The sequence below is a fragment of the Solanum verrucosum genome, unplaced genomic scaffold, assembly GCF_900185275.1.
Source record: "Solanum verrucosum unplaced genomic scaffold, falcon-dt-bn FXZP01000115.1, whole genome shotgun sequence".
Lineage (NCBI taxonomy): Eukaryota > Viridiplantae > Streptophyta > Magnoliopsida > Solanales > Solanaceae > Solanum > Solanum verrucosum.
The window spans coordinates 364,695-381,976 of NW_026020680.1; the positions used below are offsets into that span (position 1 = coordinate 364,695).

At 34.5% G+C, this 17,282-nt stretch overlaps 2 protein-coding genes across 2 annotated transcripts; both read right to left on the minus strand.

The window, feature by feature from the left end:
• Nucleotides 1-242: 242 nt before the first annotated feature.
• On the minus strand, nucleotides 243-1,818 carry LOC125812301 (phylloplanin-like). Its single transcript, XM_049491812.1, has 2 exons — nucleotides 1,632-1,818; nucleotides 243-718 (listed from the first exon to the last, which is right to left on the minus strand). Exons 1-2 carry the CDS (start codon nucleotides 1,816-1,818, stop codon nucleotides 435-437), a joined length of 471 nt encoding a protein of 156 aa, XP_049347769.1. The 3' UTR covers nucleotides 243-434.
• A 6,611-nt stretch (nucleotides 1,819-8,429) lies between these two features.
• LOC125812241 (uncharacterized) lies at nucleotides 8,430-10,331 on the minus strand. The gene is made up of 3 exons (XM_049491764.1): nucleotides 10,059-10,331; nucleotides 9,593-9,910; nucleotides 8,430-9,488 (listed from the first exon to the last, which is right to left on the minus strand). Exons 1-3 carry the CDS (start codon nucleotides 10,329-10,331, stop codon nucleotides 8,430-8,432), a joined length of 1,650 nt encoding a protein of 549 aa, XP_049347721.1.
• Between the last annotated feature and the right edge of the window lie 6,951 nt (nucleotides 10,332-17,282).

Genomic DNA, 17,282 nt, shown 5'->3' on the forward strand with positions numbered 1-17,282 from the left:
TTAGGCTTCAATACTTTTTCCATAACTTGTAGGAAATTAAAGATTTTACAAATTTATACACAAGAAAAAGGTTATTTTCCTAATAGAAGGACAAATAAGAAAAAGTAGCGATATTTCAAGCAGGAGATGTCACTAATTAATAGGCAACGAATGACAAGTGATTTTTCTTGTATGGATCGTATTTCAAAGGATATAAAGAAAATAAAACCCGAAGCAACGCGAGTAAATTTCTTAAATATAATACTGCAAATATTATTTGCACTTGTATAATGACAAACAGTACTCCAACAAGAAAGGAAAACATTCAAACAATTACAGTGGAACAATCCTTATTTATGCAATCAGCCTCAACGTTAACTAGCTGATGCATCACTAGGAAACATTAATTAATTAAACAACACGTAAACGAGTACCATTTTTGGGTAAGTAATTACTTAATTGAGTGGGGGAATAAGTTGAAAAACACCAGTAGCTATATTAAGAAGTCCACCAGCAGTTCCCCCAACAATCTGCAAAGGTGCCTGCAGAACCCCAACGGATGGTAAGGTAGCATTACATGTTGAGAGCGGAGTTGTAATCACTATGTTGCAGTTAGACAACAATGATGATACTAATAAATTTTGTAGAGGATTCAACAAGAGCGAAAACGCTCCTGATCCATTTGTTGTTGTACTTGATACTACATTTCCACCTCCACACCGCAATTGCACCGATGCATCTGCAATGTTTAAACCATATACTTATATATGTTACTAAAATTTGTTTGGATCGCATGCACCTGCTTAAGATCGATATAACTCATCTTTAAACTTGATGAAACTAGTTCACTATTCATAACCGTTGAAAATATAATTAACTACTCTCTCTAACGACTTAAGTTTTAAGATCAGATGATTACACGCTTCAACATGGTATTAGAGACGAATAAATTATGTGTTAAAGTATTTATAGAAAATTTGGATTATTTATGATAAAAAAAAGTATAATAATATATTATTTTAACCACTTTAACATTTTTGGTACTTTGTTAAAATTAAGAATTAATAGTAAAAAGTGTTGATCTAAGTGAATTACAAATTCTTTTTTATTTGTTTTAAAATTTTAAGTTTCAAGCACTACAACAAGCATATTAAAATGGGGTATACCAAGTCATCAACTTCTTCAGATTCTATAGTTCTAACCCTTATCTTTAATTATTTAATATTTGTCAACTTATTACTTATAGAATTATGTTAACAATTCATATAATAATTACCTCACTGAAATGATGTTTTTCAATGTTGAGTTGATCAAATCTTACCTAAAACTACAATATTAAATATTAATAATTGTAATCTAAATAGTGTAAGAAAAATAAAATTTGAATAAATATGTATACGAAGTTTGTTTATATTTTAGGCCTCGAATTGAAATTTCATTTTAGGCCCCCCAATTACGTTGAGCCGCCCCTGATTAGAGCAGGCCGAGGTCCTGCGATCAAATCTAACGGTCACACATATTAAAAATAATTTTCATGAAAAAGAATTAGGCCCACATGTGAGGGGGTTAAGCGGGTTAAGCTAAGATGGTCACACACTTCAACACTAACGACTTAATTCTTACATGTGACACTTACAAAATAAGAAACTTACTAGGGAAAATTGGTGTGGTGGCTCCATTGAGGACATCTATTTTGCCGTTAAGGCTACAAAATAGAACCCCGCCTATACTTATTGGGCCAAGAAGGCCACCCAGAAGTCCTCCTAATTGGGCTACTGCAACAGGGGTTGCAATTAATGCAGCCAAAATGAAAATCAAGAAAAATTTTGATGAGGCCATGACAATGTGTGATATAGCTAATTAATTAAGTTGTTGTGAGAAATTGTGTTGTACGAATTTAGGTGTGTGTATTATGATCAATTTATAGGAAAAGTAATGGTAAATTTAGTGGCTGAAATTTCAATATCCTAATCCACTTGTTGTGAAAGTGGCTAATATTTCTTTAGCATGTATGTATGAATGAAGTAAATTGAAGTCAGAAGAGGCAATTTGGCTGTTTTTGTCTGTGTTGAGAGAATTAGCTATTTGATCAAATATAACTTTGCGTACAGTTCATTGCTATATTAGATTCCAATTTTTTTGGGTGGTGGTCACCCTAGATAGCTATATAACTATAATTTCCTCGAATCTTCAATAGCATGCTTATTTTGACCTTTTTTTAATTTTCTTGAGCATGCGTATGTGAATATGGTCCAATGGGTTAATTAGTAACTACATACTACATCAAGGCACCTCTAACAACTTTCGAGTTTTGCATTAACATTATCCCTTATTTTTGGAGTATACGTAGGTTCATTTTAATAACAGTTCTTCAAATATAAGTTGAACATTTTTAATATCCTGACTTTGCTAAAGTAGAGCACTTTCGATCTTCTTAACATAAAAGTAATGGTGTTAAACTCATGTGACACCCATGTGACTTGTAAAATATAAAATTCATTGGACAAATTCTTTCAGCTTTTCTAAGTTGTGTTGTCGCACCTTAAGGAAAAATGGTTACTGTTTTCGAGTGGGACAGATTGTTCCGCTCTACCTCTAAATTATTGTCTTTTGAAATAAATATCTACTACTATATTAATCCTAAGAATGGAAGAAGGCATGAAGAAATAAAATATGCATCAATCAAGAAAGAGATAGCATTGGTAGTTGAAATTTGCACCATTAGAAAAATTATTCTTGCCGTTAGTTTTTAATATTGTTATGTTAGGGAGACCAAAAGCGCTTCACTTTAGCAAAGTTAAGGAATTAAAATGCTTAGGTTATATATTTGAAAGACCAAAATGAACCTACTCCTATAGATAATGGATAATTTTAGCCCAAAACTCAAAAACTTTATTTCAATTTGAATTGCATACAAATTTTCTGTGAAATGACAAGTTATTAGCAGAGCTGAAAATTCAAAGAGAATTGAAAAAATTCAGAAACCACTAAAAAAATATTTTAATTTGAGGATTACTGATTACAAGGAAATTAAGTGTATGTTTTGACTTGATTTGATGAGATTGTCATCAATAAAAGGTGTATATATAGGGAAAAATCTTGAGGGAGTACTAGTATTTGGTGATATGTTGGGTTAGGCAGAGGCAGCATAGACTTTATATATAATTCTATATAGTGTTGTTAGTTAGCCTTCCCAAATGTTGGTTTTAGGAACATTCATATGATCTTATTAGTAGAGATGTTTTCTAAAAGTAGTTATTCATAGATGAAGTTTGGATCAACCAGATTTGGTGGACAATTCATTCAAATTGATTAAATCATTTCTTTAATTTTTTTAAACTAATACTCTTCTATATTGGATGGCATTATGGCATCAATACATGTCTAAAGTTAATTACATCTAGGAAGCTGAACTAACAATTAAGCATCTCAAATGATTCAGTCACAATCTTTCAACAACTTTCCCTATACATACTCTTTTAGTAAATGATCAATCTCACTCAAATTAAAATAGAATTTGTTGGAATGTATGCGTCCATGACTATCGATGGGACCAGGTCCTCAACACAGTTATAATAACAGACAGTAAAATAAATACTGAAAGTAAAGATTGCATAAATAACTTTACGTGGAAACCTCCTTACTCAAGTGAGTAAATACACGACCTGACCTGCCAGGACTTTTCAAACTGCTTTCACTAGTCTTCTCCAAGCAAAAGTAAGAAGCAGTTTACAAAATGAGATTAGCCTGCTAATCTCCACACTAAGCAATACCTCATATCACTTAGTTGAGCTAGAGCAGCTACAACACTGCCTACTAAGCTATCACCCCTAGATAACTTAGACTTTTCTAAGCGGATACCACACCGCCCACTAAATCAACTAGCTCCTAGATGACTTAGAATTTGACTAAGCAGCAAAACAATGTTGCCCACTAAACCAGTTAAACTCAATTGATTTAGGCTTTAGAAACCGAACAAAAAATCCTTTATAACATAGGAATAGATTTACAATTTAAGCACATAAGATACACAACTCTAAATACAACAAGACACTTCAATACTCCATTTGGTCCCTTGTTGATATGAGCAGTGTTCTTCACTGAAGATGGCCTTCTCTTTTCAAGCTTGTGAATTTTCAGAGAAAATTCAAGTTTTATTTGCCAAATCTTGAGTTTGTGTTTGTTGGAAAGAGATAATATATTGAAAGTGAACACAAACTCCTTGAGCCAATCTCATTGGCTGAAGGTCTGCTGTTAGAAAAGTTGTGCACCTGCCGTAGCAGCTTTTTTGACGTATCAGCTTTTTTGACAGTTGTCTTTTCACCTTTCCATATCGCAGTCTTGCAGGGACCATGTCCTTTGCAAACTTCTTTATGAGTTCTTGAAAGGTTTGTTGGCCGACTTCCTTCTTTGGATGAATGAATTAATTATGGTGTTTTTCATGTATAAAATATCAACCATAAAGAATTATTACCCATTGGACAAACACCCTCCTCTGTTCTGATTGGTGTAGTACGCTGACGCCTCACCAACCTCTGACACGACAACTTTACAGCTGTACCCCATTATGCATCTGATGGAGATGATAGAGAAAACTCTGTTGGGGACCAGGTCCCTACATTTGTGAGACACTGAAACAGACAATCTCGTCCGCCCTTCCTATTGGTGTAGGACACTGCACTTTTCACCTACCACCTGACGTGACAGTTTTACAGTTGTACCTCATTTGAATCTGGACGAGAGTACTCTGCCGGGGACCAGATCCTTGCATTTGTGAGGATCATCAAAACACCTAGAATATAACATTTTCCCCCTTTTTGATGATTACACACAAATATTCCTCACACTAAGTGTATTCATTCACTTCCATGTCAGCAGTCCCAGTAGCAAAGATCTGGTTCCTTGTTAAATCGATAAGTTTGTTAAATCATCAAAACTTCATATCAACTTCGAACTAACATTTCCCCCCTTTTTGATGATAACATACTTATTCACCAGTTCCCCCTATCAACAAGAACTCTTCGGGTAACTGGAGTTTTATCATCCCCAAAGTTTGTCAAATCATCAAAACATCAAAATAACATTTTCCCCCTTTTTGATGATGACAAACTTGTTCAACTTATTCCCCCTACCGGCATGACCACCTCCTTTTGAAGTAGCTAGCATTGATTTATTCCCCCTATCAGCAAGATCATGTCATCTTCAAGTAGTTAGCATTTATTCCCCATATCGGCATGACCATGTCTCCTTCAAGTAGCTAACATCATTGATCTCATACCTTAATAACAATTTTCCCCCTTTTGACATCATAAAAAAAGGTTAAAGCAATAAACCAAGTTGATAGAAATGCAGTTCAAGCAAATTCATGGCCACTTGGGCAACACTGAGCATGGGTAAGAAGGCATAAAGTAATGAGACAAGTCAGTAGAAGAAAGACATGTTTTCATCCATAAATAAAATATTAGCCATCAAAGCATTGCAAATATGACTACGAATGAAAACCAAAACAATGCCACTTAGGTTCGATAGAAAAAGAGGAATGAAGACTGACTTAGAAAGATAAGAAGAGAAGGGATGACTTAGAGGCAAGAGATTTGAAAGAATAGAATTAGTAGAGCATATCCCTTATCATGGTATTTTCAGAAGCCTCATTTGAAGTTCACGTTCTTTGCTGCCCAGGCTTCATGTTGAACCTTCAGGGCTTCCATTTTTCAGTTTTTTTTTTCAACCTGGTCCCTCTGATAGTGTTGTTTCAGAAGCTGAGCTTTTAGGTAAACTATTTCAGTATCCCTGCTAGCAAGATCAACTATCACAACTTCCAACACTAGCATGAGTTTCTCATAACAGAAAGATTGGTAAAATCAAACTTACTCAAGGCATCCGAGATGAATAGACGAGGAACCAAATTTTTTTTTTTTTAGACACCCTCCTATATATTCAGAATACTTTGAGTTCTCAGAATATCAACCTTTTCCCTTTTTGAGCATCATCTTTCTCACAATCTTCTTTTTGCTTGGTGGACCCGGTCCCTCTTCACACTTGAAAACATCTTCATCAAAAAGTTCTTCAGTAAGAACAGAGGGTTTAACCATTTGAAGTGTTTTTTTTTTGAAAAAGGATAAAAGAAGATTACGAAAAAAATTTGATATTTTGGAAGGGGATTTGAAAAGAAATATGGAGTATAAAGGAAGAGAAAGGAAGTGTCATTTTGGTACTCAAATGATGAGACAACAATTAGATACCTGAATGACAGACATGTGGATATTGCAACAGTTCTCATGCATAATTCAAACTGCAATGTTAAGAGTGCTAACCTTCGAGAACGGACCAGGTCCCTCTCTTAGTTTGAATGTGATTGCCTAGATCTGTCCTGACCTCCTTTTTGCTTCAGCCCTTTTGCCATGTGTATACCTACAAAAGGTATAGAATTGAACTTGCTAAAACATACATAACTGAAAAACAAGAATACATGCTCCCTTTGCATAGTCATGAGAGGGTTGATTGCTTCAGGCAGGATCCATTCAATCCGGTTTCAGCATTCCCAACTTCAGTTTGTTTATTTCAGTCAGGTCTTCTAAGAGCTTCAAGATGCTACTTGATCCACAAACGTTGAACCCATTAAGCTGCACTTGCTACATTCTCTGCCTCAGTTGATGAAAGAGCAACTGAATCTTGCCTTTTTAGTTCCCCATGAGTGAGAGATCAGCCTATAGCATAAGCCACTCCTGAGGTACTCTTTCCATCAACTTGATACCCAACATAATCAACATCACCATGTACTCCAAATCAAATGTCTACTGATTGACAAAATAGGACCAGGTCCTCTGTCTTCTGCAAATGTCTCAAGATTCTCTCAGCAGCCTTCAAATGTGATTCCTTTGTACAAGAATGGAATCTCTGAACCAAGTTCATCAACATCCAGCTTCAAGTTAGTGCCCATGAGAGTATGAATTGTCTAGGAATCCATAACATGAAACCTTTTCAGCACATTCTCTAAACTGGTACCAGGTCTCTATATTTTTTCAGACATCAATTTCCCTGATCATGCTGTGCTATGTTCTTCCCTTCAGCTAAGTCACTGTGAGTACATACATGTTCTTGACAAATTGGTCCTTGCTTAAGCCTTGGGTGAAGATGGCAGCCTCTTGATCTTTCATTTTGCAAAACTTCATGATGACATTACCCCTTTTTAACATTGTCCCGACTTCAAGTATGTTAGGCCTTTTGAGCAGCTCATTGATGTACTTTTCTGGACAGCCAAGGGTACCTTTAGAGGTTTGCTGAATGTGTAGCTCTAAGAAGAAATATTCCATCGTGCTCATTTAGAACTCACTCTTTTGAAGCCATTGTAGAAGAGGAACTTGGACAACTTATCAGCTTGTTGGGGAACTAAGTGTCATACTTTGCTTATTTCAAACTAAGCTTGATCAGCTTCTTTATTCTCACCTTCAGAATTCACATTATCAGTTTGAACTGCATCATCTTTGTTCATCACTGTCTACAGGACCAGGTTCATCATCTGCATCAGCTTCTTATGAGTTGCTGGATTCATAAAGAGGATGTTCTTCAGCAAGCTCACTGTTTATATCATCTCTCTGAATCTGAAACATCTCTTCCATCTCAGAATCTTCTTTGTTTTGCAACTTACTTCTCAATTCTTCAAGACTCATCAAAAATCACATGAACATCTTTTTCAATGCACACATTTCTTATACACCGGATAAGCCTTGCTGGAGAAAGAATATCCCACAAATATTCTTTCATCACCCTTGAGGTAAAACATCTCAATATCATCATTTTGGTCACACAAACATGTAGTACTCACCACTTCAGCCCGAAGTTCTTTGAAAGATTAAAAGCCTGCTTATTCCACTTGAAGGATGGTCTGATCTGCTTCTCTTCAACACCATCGTCACAACCTTTGTCATCTACAAATTTCATTTTGAGTAGACCGAGGACCAGGTCCTTTGACAAAAGTTTGTGCAGTAGAGAAGCACTCACATGAGCACGTCTCTTGTGTCATACCTCAGCATTTTTGCCTTGAGTACTAAGGCAATTTAGACAGTCACCACGAGCAGTATTCAGATCAGCAATGTACATGTTTTTGCATCTTTTTTTAAAGATCATCACCCGAGAGAGAAAGTTTGTGGCACCCATTTATCTGATAGGAACTTGACTTCATTTTTGTTCATCACAAATCTGTGAAACACTTGAAAGATTGTACTTCAACCATTGAGATAGTACACAACTTCAATGAAGTATTCCACAGACTTTCAAGTCCTGCTTACAACAACAATGTACCATTTCTTGCCATTTCCAAAAGAGACACCTCCACCTTGAAGTGCCTTGAGAGAGAGGAAGTTTTTAGTTTCTCCAGTCACGTGCTTTGAGCATCCGCTATTCATGAACCAACATTGACTGTTACTACCTCCTCTCACTTGCATAGCAAATCACTTGTTAGCCTTGGGAATCCACTTGAGATGGAGTTCCCAAAAACTATCAAGAGGCTTAATGAGAAACCTTCTAGTCCATGGTGGCAAATTATTCTTACTGAATCGGTATCTGGGACCAGGTACCTTATTTCTGTCAGCTTTACAAAACAATGCTTGATTTTCTTTAGTCTTTCTCAAGGATTCACAATTTCTCTTCAGGTGGCCATTTTTTCCATAGTGGGTGCATAACAAGTTATTGAACGAAAACACGTACTTGCTATAAGGATTATAGGGAGGTTCTATCTTTTGACACCCCAAGCCTTTCCCATTGTTAAATTTCTTATTTGCCAATTTTGAAAGAATTGTTGAGGAGTCAGTCCATATCAAGGACTGATTTAACTCTTCTTTAACTTTACTGAGATCATTTGCTAACTGTGAGTTTCTTTTGAGTGCTGCAACTAGCTTAGACTCAGAAATTTTAAGACTTTTCACTAAATTAAGTTCAAAGCTACTGAGTTTTCTTTTTCCACTCTCAGAAGTACCAGGTCCCTCTTTAGTTTGATGACTTTCAGTCTCTAGAATACTCAGCCTCACGTTCATTTCAGACAGCTGTGAAGTAAGGGTGGTTTTTTCATCTTCACTTCGGTTCAAATTTTCACTCAAAATAAAATTTTCAGTTGTTAACTCATCAACAGAGTCAATCAAAACAGCAACAAGTTTTCTCAATCTTCTAATTGACAAGGTATCTAAATCATTTTTAAGATCGAAGAGAGTTACCTCATCCTTGTCATCTTCATCATCAGATTTAGCCATCAATGAGAACATTGAGTTGAAGACATTTTCTTCATCCTTGACAGCCATCATAGACACATCTTCATGATGTTCAGACTCCTCAGAGTCACTGGAAGGATTTCCCCATACATCAAAGACTTTTTTCACCACCTGATCAGCATTGGCCTTTCGCCCAACATAGTCAGAGACCTGGTCCCTGCGCTTATTTTTGTCTTCTCTGGCATAGTCTTGAAACTCGTGTTTGGGGCTTGGACAGTCTCTCATGAAATGTCCTGGCTTTCCACACTTGTGGCAAAGATCATTTGCATTTATTGTTCTGCTGGAGTTGCCCTTTCTCTGAAATCCTCTATGATTTTTGACTATTTTTTGAAACCTTCTAGTAAAAAAACCATCTCTTCCTCATCTACAGAAGCATCATTTTGAGATGCCTTCAGTGCAACAGATTTGTCTTTCTTTCCTTCCTTCTTGGATGAATCCTGTAGTTTGTTCAACTCATAGGTTTGCAAGTTGCCTATCAAATCATCCATTGTAAGGGTCTTCAGATCTCTTGCTTCAGTGATGGCATTCACTTTGCTTTCCCATGATTTGGGAAAAACTCGAAGGATTTTTCGAGCTTTCTTGCTTGGATGAATGGGTTCACTAAGACAACAAAGTTCATTTGTGATAGACGTAAATCTAGAGTGCTTCTCATGAATGTTTTCACCTTCCTTTATGATACTAAGTTGTCAACATGTCAACCTTGGACTCATTAACCTGAGTAGTCCCTTCATGGGCTGTCTTCAAACAGTCTCATATTTGCTTGGCCGTTTCACAGGCCGAAATTATGTTGTATTCATCTGCTCCTATTCCACATACCAGCAACTTCTTAGCTTTATAATGTTTCACGATCTTCTTTTTGTTTATTTCATCATATTCCCTTCTAGACTTGGGAACCACCCGAGTTAGATCTCCCTCATTTACGTCCTTGCTAGGAACATAAGGACCATCAAGCACCACATCCCAAAGCTCGCTGTCTTCTGCCATAATATAATCTTGCATTCTATTCTTCCACCACCCATAGATCTGGTCGTTGAAACAAAGAGTACGTGTGATAGATTGACCTTCTTCCAGACTTGGTGGAGCCGTCATTCCTTCAAGATCTGTTCTCTTGGTGTTAACCAGATAGAGAATCCAACGCTCTGATACCAATTGCTAGAATGTATGCGTCCACGATTATCGATGGGACCAGGTCCTCAACACAGTTACAATAATACATAGTAAAATAAATATTGAAAGTAAAGATTGCACAAACAACTTTACGTGGAAACCTCCTTACTCAAGGGAGTAAAACCACGACCTGGCCTGCCAAAACTTTTCAAACTGCTTTCACTAGTCTTCTCCAAGCAAAAGTAAAAGGCAGTTTACAAAATGAGATTAGCATGCTAATCTCCACACTAAGCAATACCTCATATCACTTAGCTGAGCCAGAGCAGATACAACACTGCCCACTAAGCTATCACCCCTAGATAACTTAGACTTTTCTAAGCAGATACCACACCGCCCACTAAATCAACTAGCTCCTAGATGACTTAGAATTTGACTAAGCAGTAAAATAATGTTGCCCACTAAACCAATTAAACTCAACTGATTTAGGCTTTAGAAACCGAACAAAAAATCTAATTCCTTTATAACATAGGAATAGATTTACAATTTAAGCACATAAGATACACAACTCTAAATACAACAAAACACTTCAATACTCCATCTGGTCCCTTGTTGATAAGAGCAGTGTTCTTCACTGAAGATGACCTTCTCTTTTCAAGATTGTGAATTTTCAGAGAAAATTCAAGTTTTGTTTGTCAAATCTTGAGTTTGTGTTTGTTGGAAAGAGATAATATATTGAAAGTGAACACAAACTCCTTGAGCCAATCTCATTGGCTGAAGGTCTGCTGTTAGAAAAGTTGTGCACCTGCCGTAGCAGCTTTTCTAACGTATCAACTTTTCTGACAGCTATATTTTCACTTTTCCATATCGCAGTCTTGCAGGGACCATGCCCTTTGCAAACTTCTTTATGAGTTCTTGAAAGGTTTGCTGGCTGACTTCCTTCTTTGGATGAATGAATTAATTATGGTGTTTGTCATGTATAAATTATCAACCATAAAGAATTATTATCCATTGGACAAACACACTTCTCCGTTCTGATTGGTGTAGTACGCTGACGCCTCACCAACCTCTGACACGACAACTTTATAGTTGTACCCCATTATGCATCTGATGGAGATGATAGAGAGAACTTTGTTGGGGACTAGGTCCCTACATTTGTAAGACACTGAAACAGACAATCTCGTCAGCTCTTCCTATTGGTGTAGGACACTGCACTTTTCACTTATCACCTGACGTGACAACTTTACAGTTGTACCTCATTTGAATCTGGACGAGAGCACTCTGCGGGGGACCAGATCCTTGCATTTGTGAGGATCATCAAAACACCTAGAATATAACAGAATTACTTCCAACTTCCATTTCTTCGTTTCCCAAAATAAAGTATTGATGTAATATACCATAAATATAATAAATTATCGTTGAAACAAAATTAGCAAAAATGAATAAATAAATTTTTAGGATGAGACATGGATATCTTTCTTTCTTAAAGGAGATTCAAGGCCATTGCAGTATAATTTACACTGATCCAACAATATATCTCTTGACTTATCCCCCTTCAGGATACAACAACCCAACAACATCGTACAACTCCAAATTAGTAGAAGGATCTGAAGCTCCACATTAGAACATCTTCCTTCAACATATACTCTCTTTTATATAGTGAATATAGTTGAAGACTTAAAATATTTTTTTTGTCTAAATTCTCTCTTTCACTACTACATACTACAATATTTTTCCACACTTCACATATTTCATCTCATCCCAACACAAAGGAAGATACACCATTTATTTATAATTGAAGAAGTCTCGTGTAATCAATGGATAAAATGAGGGGTAGTAATGTGGGTAGATAAATGTAATTGATGTTACATAAGTTATAAGAAACTAATGATCATGTGAGTTACAATAATTTAATGACCATGAGAGTTACAAGAACTAAGGGGTCGTTTGGTTGGGAACAAGTTATCCCAGGATTAGTTATCTTGGGTTAGCTCTCCTGGGATAACTTATCCCACCATATATATGGGATAACTTATCCCATCACTATGATATAAATGGCCGGTGGGATAAATTATCCCAAACACGACAATTAAACAAGATACAAAAAAATTATTTCATCGCTATTTTCTTATCCCATCACTATTTATTTTTATCCCTCACACCAAACGACCCCTAATAGTCATCTTTTACCACAATCTATACCCATTAACATATGCACTTAATATTTTATGTTAATAATAAATTAAAATTCATATACGCCAACATAAAGTTTATTCATTTCATTCAGTTTGAACATCTCATCACAAGCATACCTTTTCCCCACAAAAATACCCTTTTTTACAATTACATATTGATCAGATTCAATAATGTGTTTGAAGCCTGTTTTATTAAGAAGAAAACTAGACATCAAATTTTTAAATGATTTTTTTATGTAGACAAGTGTATTCTATATATTCGAGCATAAATATAATGTAATTATTTTTTTAATATTATCCGTGCATCGTGCGGACACGTATACTAGTATAACTTAAAAATTCAAGTTGCATCTTTCAACAAAACTTCAACTTCACCTCATATAATTTCGTCTCACAATTCCGTCTCACATGATCAAACATACCCTAAAATTAAAAAATAACTCAATACAATTTTACCAAATAAGCAAAAGTTCACCCAAGTCATATGAAAAAAAAAAAAAAAAACAAGTCATTTGTGTTATAAAATAAAGACATATTACTAAAAATCAAATAAAAGGGGCACAAAAAGTAGAAAATAGAGAGTAGAAGTAAAAGTAGTAACTATTTAGGTGTATATTCATTAACCAATTGTAATGTCTTTTATAGACACAAAAGGGTAATACATTACTTGGAAAAGGAAACTTTCTACAATAATTTTACTTGGTCATCAATTTGCCACAATGTAAAGATTACATGGTCATCCATTTTTACAACACTCCTCCTTGAATGTCCATGTCAAAAAAAAATTTGTTGAGCTACTTGTAAGCTGCTTTTAAAAAACCTGCTTGTGTGAGCTGCTTATAGGAATCTGTTTGCGGAGTTTCTTATAAGTTGTATAGAGGTATTTGCTTGCGGATCTTTTTGTAAGTCGTCTTCTTGATTTTAAGCTTATCCAAGAAAATTGTGTAATGGTATCACAATATGATGTATTTACTACTCATTGAAGTTCATCAATAGATAATGTATCTCATTAAAACCATACTAGGAAAAACCCAATGGGAAAAATCTTAGTGAAGGAAAAAGAGTACACATATCTTTGTAAGTTGTAATACGCATTGGTATCTTCCTCATTAAAAACCTTACCAGAAAAATTCAGTAGGACAAAATCTCGGCTAAGGAAAAACAAGTGCAGCACGTATTATACTCCCCTGATTAAAACATCACTTAACAACTCGAAGATGACACATTCCAATCTTATATCTCAATTTCTCAAAGGTTGAAGTTGATAATGCCTTGGTGAATACGAAGTGTAAAACATCGGCTACACCCTTCTTTTGAAGATCATGAATAAGAAGAAGAACTTTGATGAAATATATTTTGCTCAGTCTTCTTTGATGTATCCTCCTCTTAGTTGAGCACATGAGGCATTGTCTTCATATAATGTTGTTGGAATATCTCTTTTCGAAGGAAGATCACACATTCGCTGGGTATGTTTATTGATCTCAACCAAATATATTTTTAAAAAACACTCAATTCGTTATCTTATCGACATAGACAAATTGCTCGTTTGATTTGTTAGCAGCAACAATCGAGCACTGACAAACATTTTCAGTAAAATTGATTGTCTTGTGGAATGATTTGAAATGACAGTATTTCCAAATGAAAATATATAACTTTCATGAGTTCAAACTTCATAATTTCCTACAATTTCACGATCAATAAATCTTGACACAATTGATCAGAATAAATAATTTATATCGATATTTTATTCACTCTAATATCTCCACCGATAAGAGTGATGTTATATTTTGCATCCATACCAATAAAATTATTTACCATGAATAATAATAGTAGGATACATAAGTTCACCAATTGCACTATGAAATGGTACTTTCTAACCATTTTAATGAGATCAAAATTGATCTTTATAATATGTGATCTTACAATCATTGGGGTACTATTTAATGGAATCGCTTTATAACCTTTTAAATCCTTCAAGGATTTTCATATAATATTTACTGTCTAGCTAGACATGATAATCATTCATCATGCGTATTCAAAATTTTCATATATTGTCAGATGGAAAAAAACCTCATTGCATTCACCTTGGGAGTATACATCTCCATACAATAACGTCAGGACTTTTGCGAAAAATCTTTATTTTTCAATGTACAACTCATACTTTATATTTTACGATTTTGCTTATCGCACAATAATTCATTTGTACCCCCACTAACATTATATCTTGGTATATGGACAAAATAAGTCCAAAACATCACTTTTCCAAGTGAATAGAAAAATACTTGAATTGTATTTTTTTTTGGCCAATCATTTAGCTGTCAACTTTCGACAAATTTAATTTCAAGATCCTCATTACCATTTATAATTTTGAGAGCCACATTATATTCAAGTTATCGTCGACGGTTATTTGATATCGATTCTAATGTGGCATAACTTATCAATCTCACTTTATTTTTCATCATTTACAGGTACCTGAACCTTTGCCAAGGTTTTATAAAGTGTTATGTCACGGTGCTCTTTCTAAAGCATTGCCTCATTCTTATGACCATCTTGATCATTTGCTCTTTTTCTTCTTCAAGAAATTTTATCTTTCAAATCGATTAATTTATCACGCTTCAGGCGTGCCATAAATTGTGTCCTTCAAGGACTTTTCATTGGAGCATTCATAACTGGATTATAACATAGGGTTAACGAATGCGTCTGACAATTGACTTAAATTATCTCTTCAACAAGGATCATATAATTCATTATGTATAATTTATTTTCCAGTTGCTTATCTGCCCCCCCCCCCCCAATGTTAGAGAATCTAACATTCACCTAACCTTATTTGGGGACTCATATTTGTGCATTGCGTAATGGTGGAGCAATGGAATAATATACCGCATATTCAAATTTCTAGATGAGAATTATTTGGTTCCTGACCCTGAACCACTTGTGATAGGGGAACCTTGTTGGCTTGATACGTACAAGTGTTGCCACACTTTATATAACACATCTCATACCAAATTTCTTTTGGGAGTTTTGTTCTCATAACCAATGATTTAGTTATAATTGGAGACATATAATTTTTTCTTAAACCACTTGGATATAAATCAACATCATCAATATAATTTTACAATTTGAAATGTTCTCTAACAATTTGAGCAAACAACATTTGCAAAAATCAAATTGCAAGTTGATAATAAAACACATGTGACCGTAACATAGATGCATCTATATAATAGTAAATGGTCCACATGACAGGTGAACGTGCCCATATTCACCTTTTATACATTTCAAAATTTCAGGAGTTATAATCTCAACCTTAGTTGGTGTAATGATAATTTTATCATGAGAACAAACAATACAAGAGAATTCTTGAAGAATTTATAAATTCTCATTTATTTTCGTATCATATTTGAACTGGGATGGTCATCAACCGGACATGCCAACTGATACTTATTTCAATAAACTTCTAGTTTATTTTGCATGTGATTCCATCGTCATGTTCATATTTAGTTACCACAAACAACATGAAAACTAGCCTTTCACATAAATATTTATAACCCATTTTAATTATATGAAGATCTTAAATCTTTTCATATTTTATAGTCTCAATATAATTTATTTATTTTTGACTATTTCTTTGAAACTTAAAAAAAAAAAAATCGAGACTTACTACAATTCCAATATCATGAGCAATTTTATTTCTTTGGGTAGTAGCACATTAGCTCACCAAAGCTCACAATTAACATTAAATACTACCACATATTTCATAACATGGTTTGTGTGGTAAACATCTCTTTCATGAAAAACTTATATCATTATTGTTATGGTCAAAATCATTACAAGTAAAACTTGTTTCTTGATTTAGTTTTGTCATTAGTATCTCCTCCCTTTTGTTTAATATCAGGCAAAATACTTTTGACATACAAAAATACATAATCAATAACAATTTTTTGTGGTCAAGAATTATTTCCTTGTTTTGTCATTTCGATAGTTCATCATAATACGTACCACAATATTTGTGATGTGCTAAAAGTACTTGACCAGTGACCATTTATACCAACATAAAATTTCTTTATTTCTCTCTAACCTCCCATAGGGGTGAGTTGTGGTATTTATTAAATCATACATGAGTATGTTTTTATTTATAATTTTCATCATCTCTTGACATATTCACTTTCAAGAGTGGTCCACTTTTCGTGATACTTATCACAAATCACATTCTCTTCAACGAATTGACGATAATCATATATACATGCTTCATAATTATTCCTTTCATTAGAAGTTCATCGTCATGCTTTGAAATTTGTCATATTCATATGACATACCTTAACATCACTTTTTGAAAGTCAAGTGTATCACCACTTTTTCATCCTTTTCTTTGAAGGAGGATTTATAAACTTATCAAATTATTAGGTCTCATAACAAACATGTTTCTAATGACCTTTCATATCATTTTGATGACAAAAAAAATTACCTTCACTCTTTAAAAGGCCATTTTGAGAACTCATAATGTTTTTTTTATATATATAATTATCACAATGATGACTATTATAATTTTGTCCCTTCACGTCCATATTCATATGTTATCATAAAATTATCTTGTCATCTTTAAGACTTTTAATGTATTGCTATCACATTCACCTCAAAGAATGGAACATATTCAATGGGACGGGCTTCACATTTTTTTTTTATCAAGAACATATCAATTTGCTCAATTATCATTATATCATCAATATATTACATTCGAACTTTA

Bases quoted from the DNA above. Each gene is read 5' to 3' on its own strand.
- LOC125812301 (XM_049491812.1), bottom strand. From the start codon at position 1,818: ATGGCCTCATCAAAATTTTTCTTGATTTTCATTTTGGCTGCATTAATT. The intron at 719-1,631 runs GTAAGTTTCTTA...TAAACATTGCAG, and splicing joins CACCACACCAATTTTCCCTA to ATGCATCGGTGCAATTGCGG.
- LOC125812241 (XM_049491764.1), bottom strand. From the start codon at position 10,331: ATGACGGCTCCACCAAGTCTGGAAGAAGGTCAATCTATCACACGTACT. The intron at 9,911-10,058 runs GTATGTGGAATA...AGTATCATAAAG, and splicing joins ATAAAGCTAAGAAGTTGCTG to GAAGGTGAAAACATTCATGA. The intron at 9,489-9,592 runs GTTTTTTTACTA...CTTTGCCACAAG, and splicing joins CTGTAGATGAGGAAGAGATG to TGTGGAAAGCCAGGACATTT.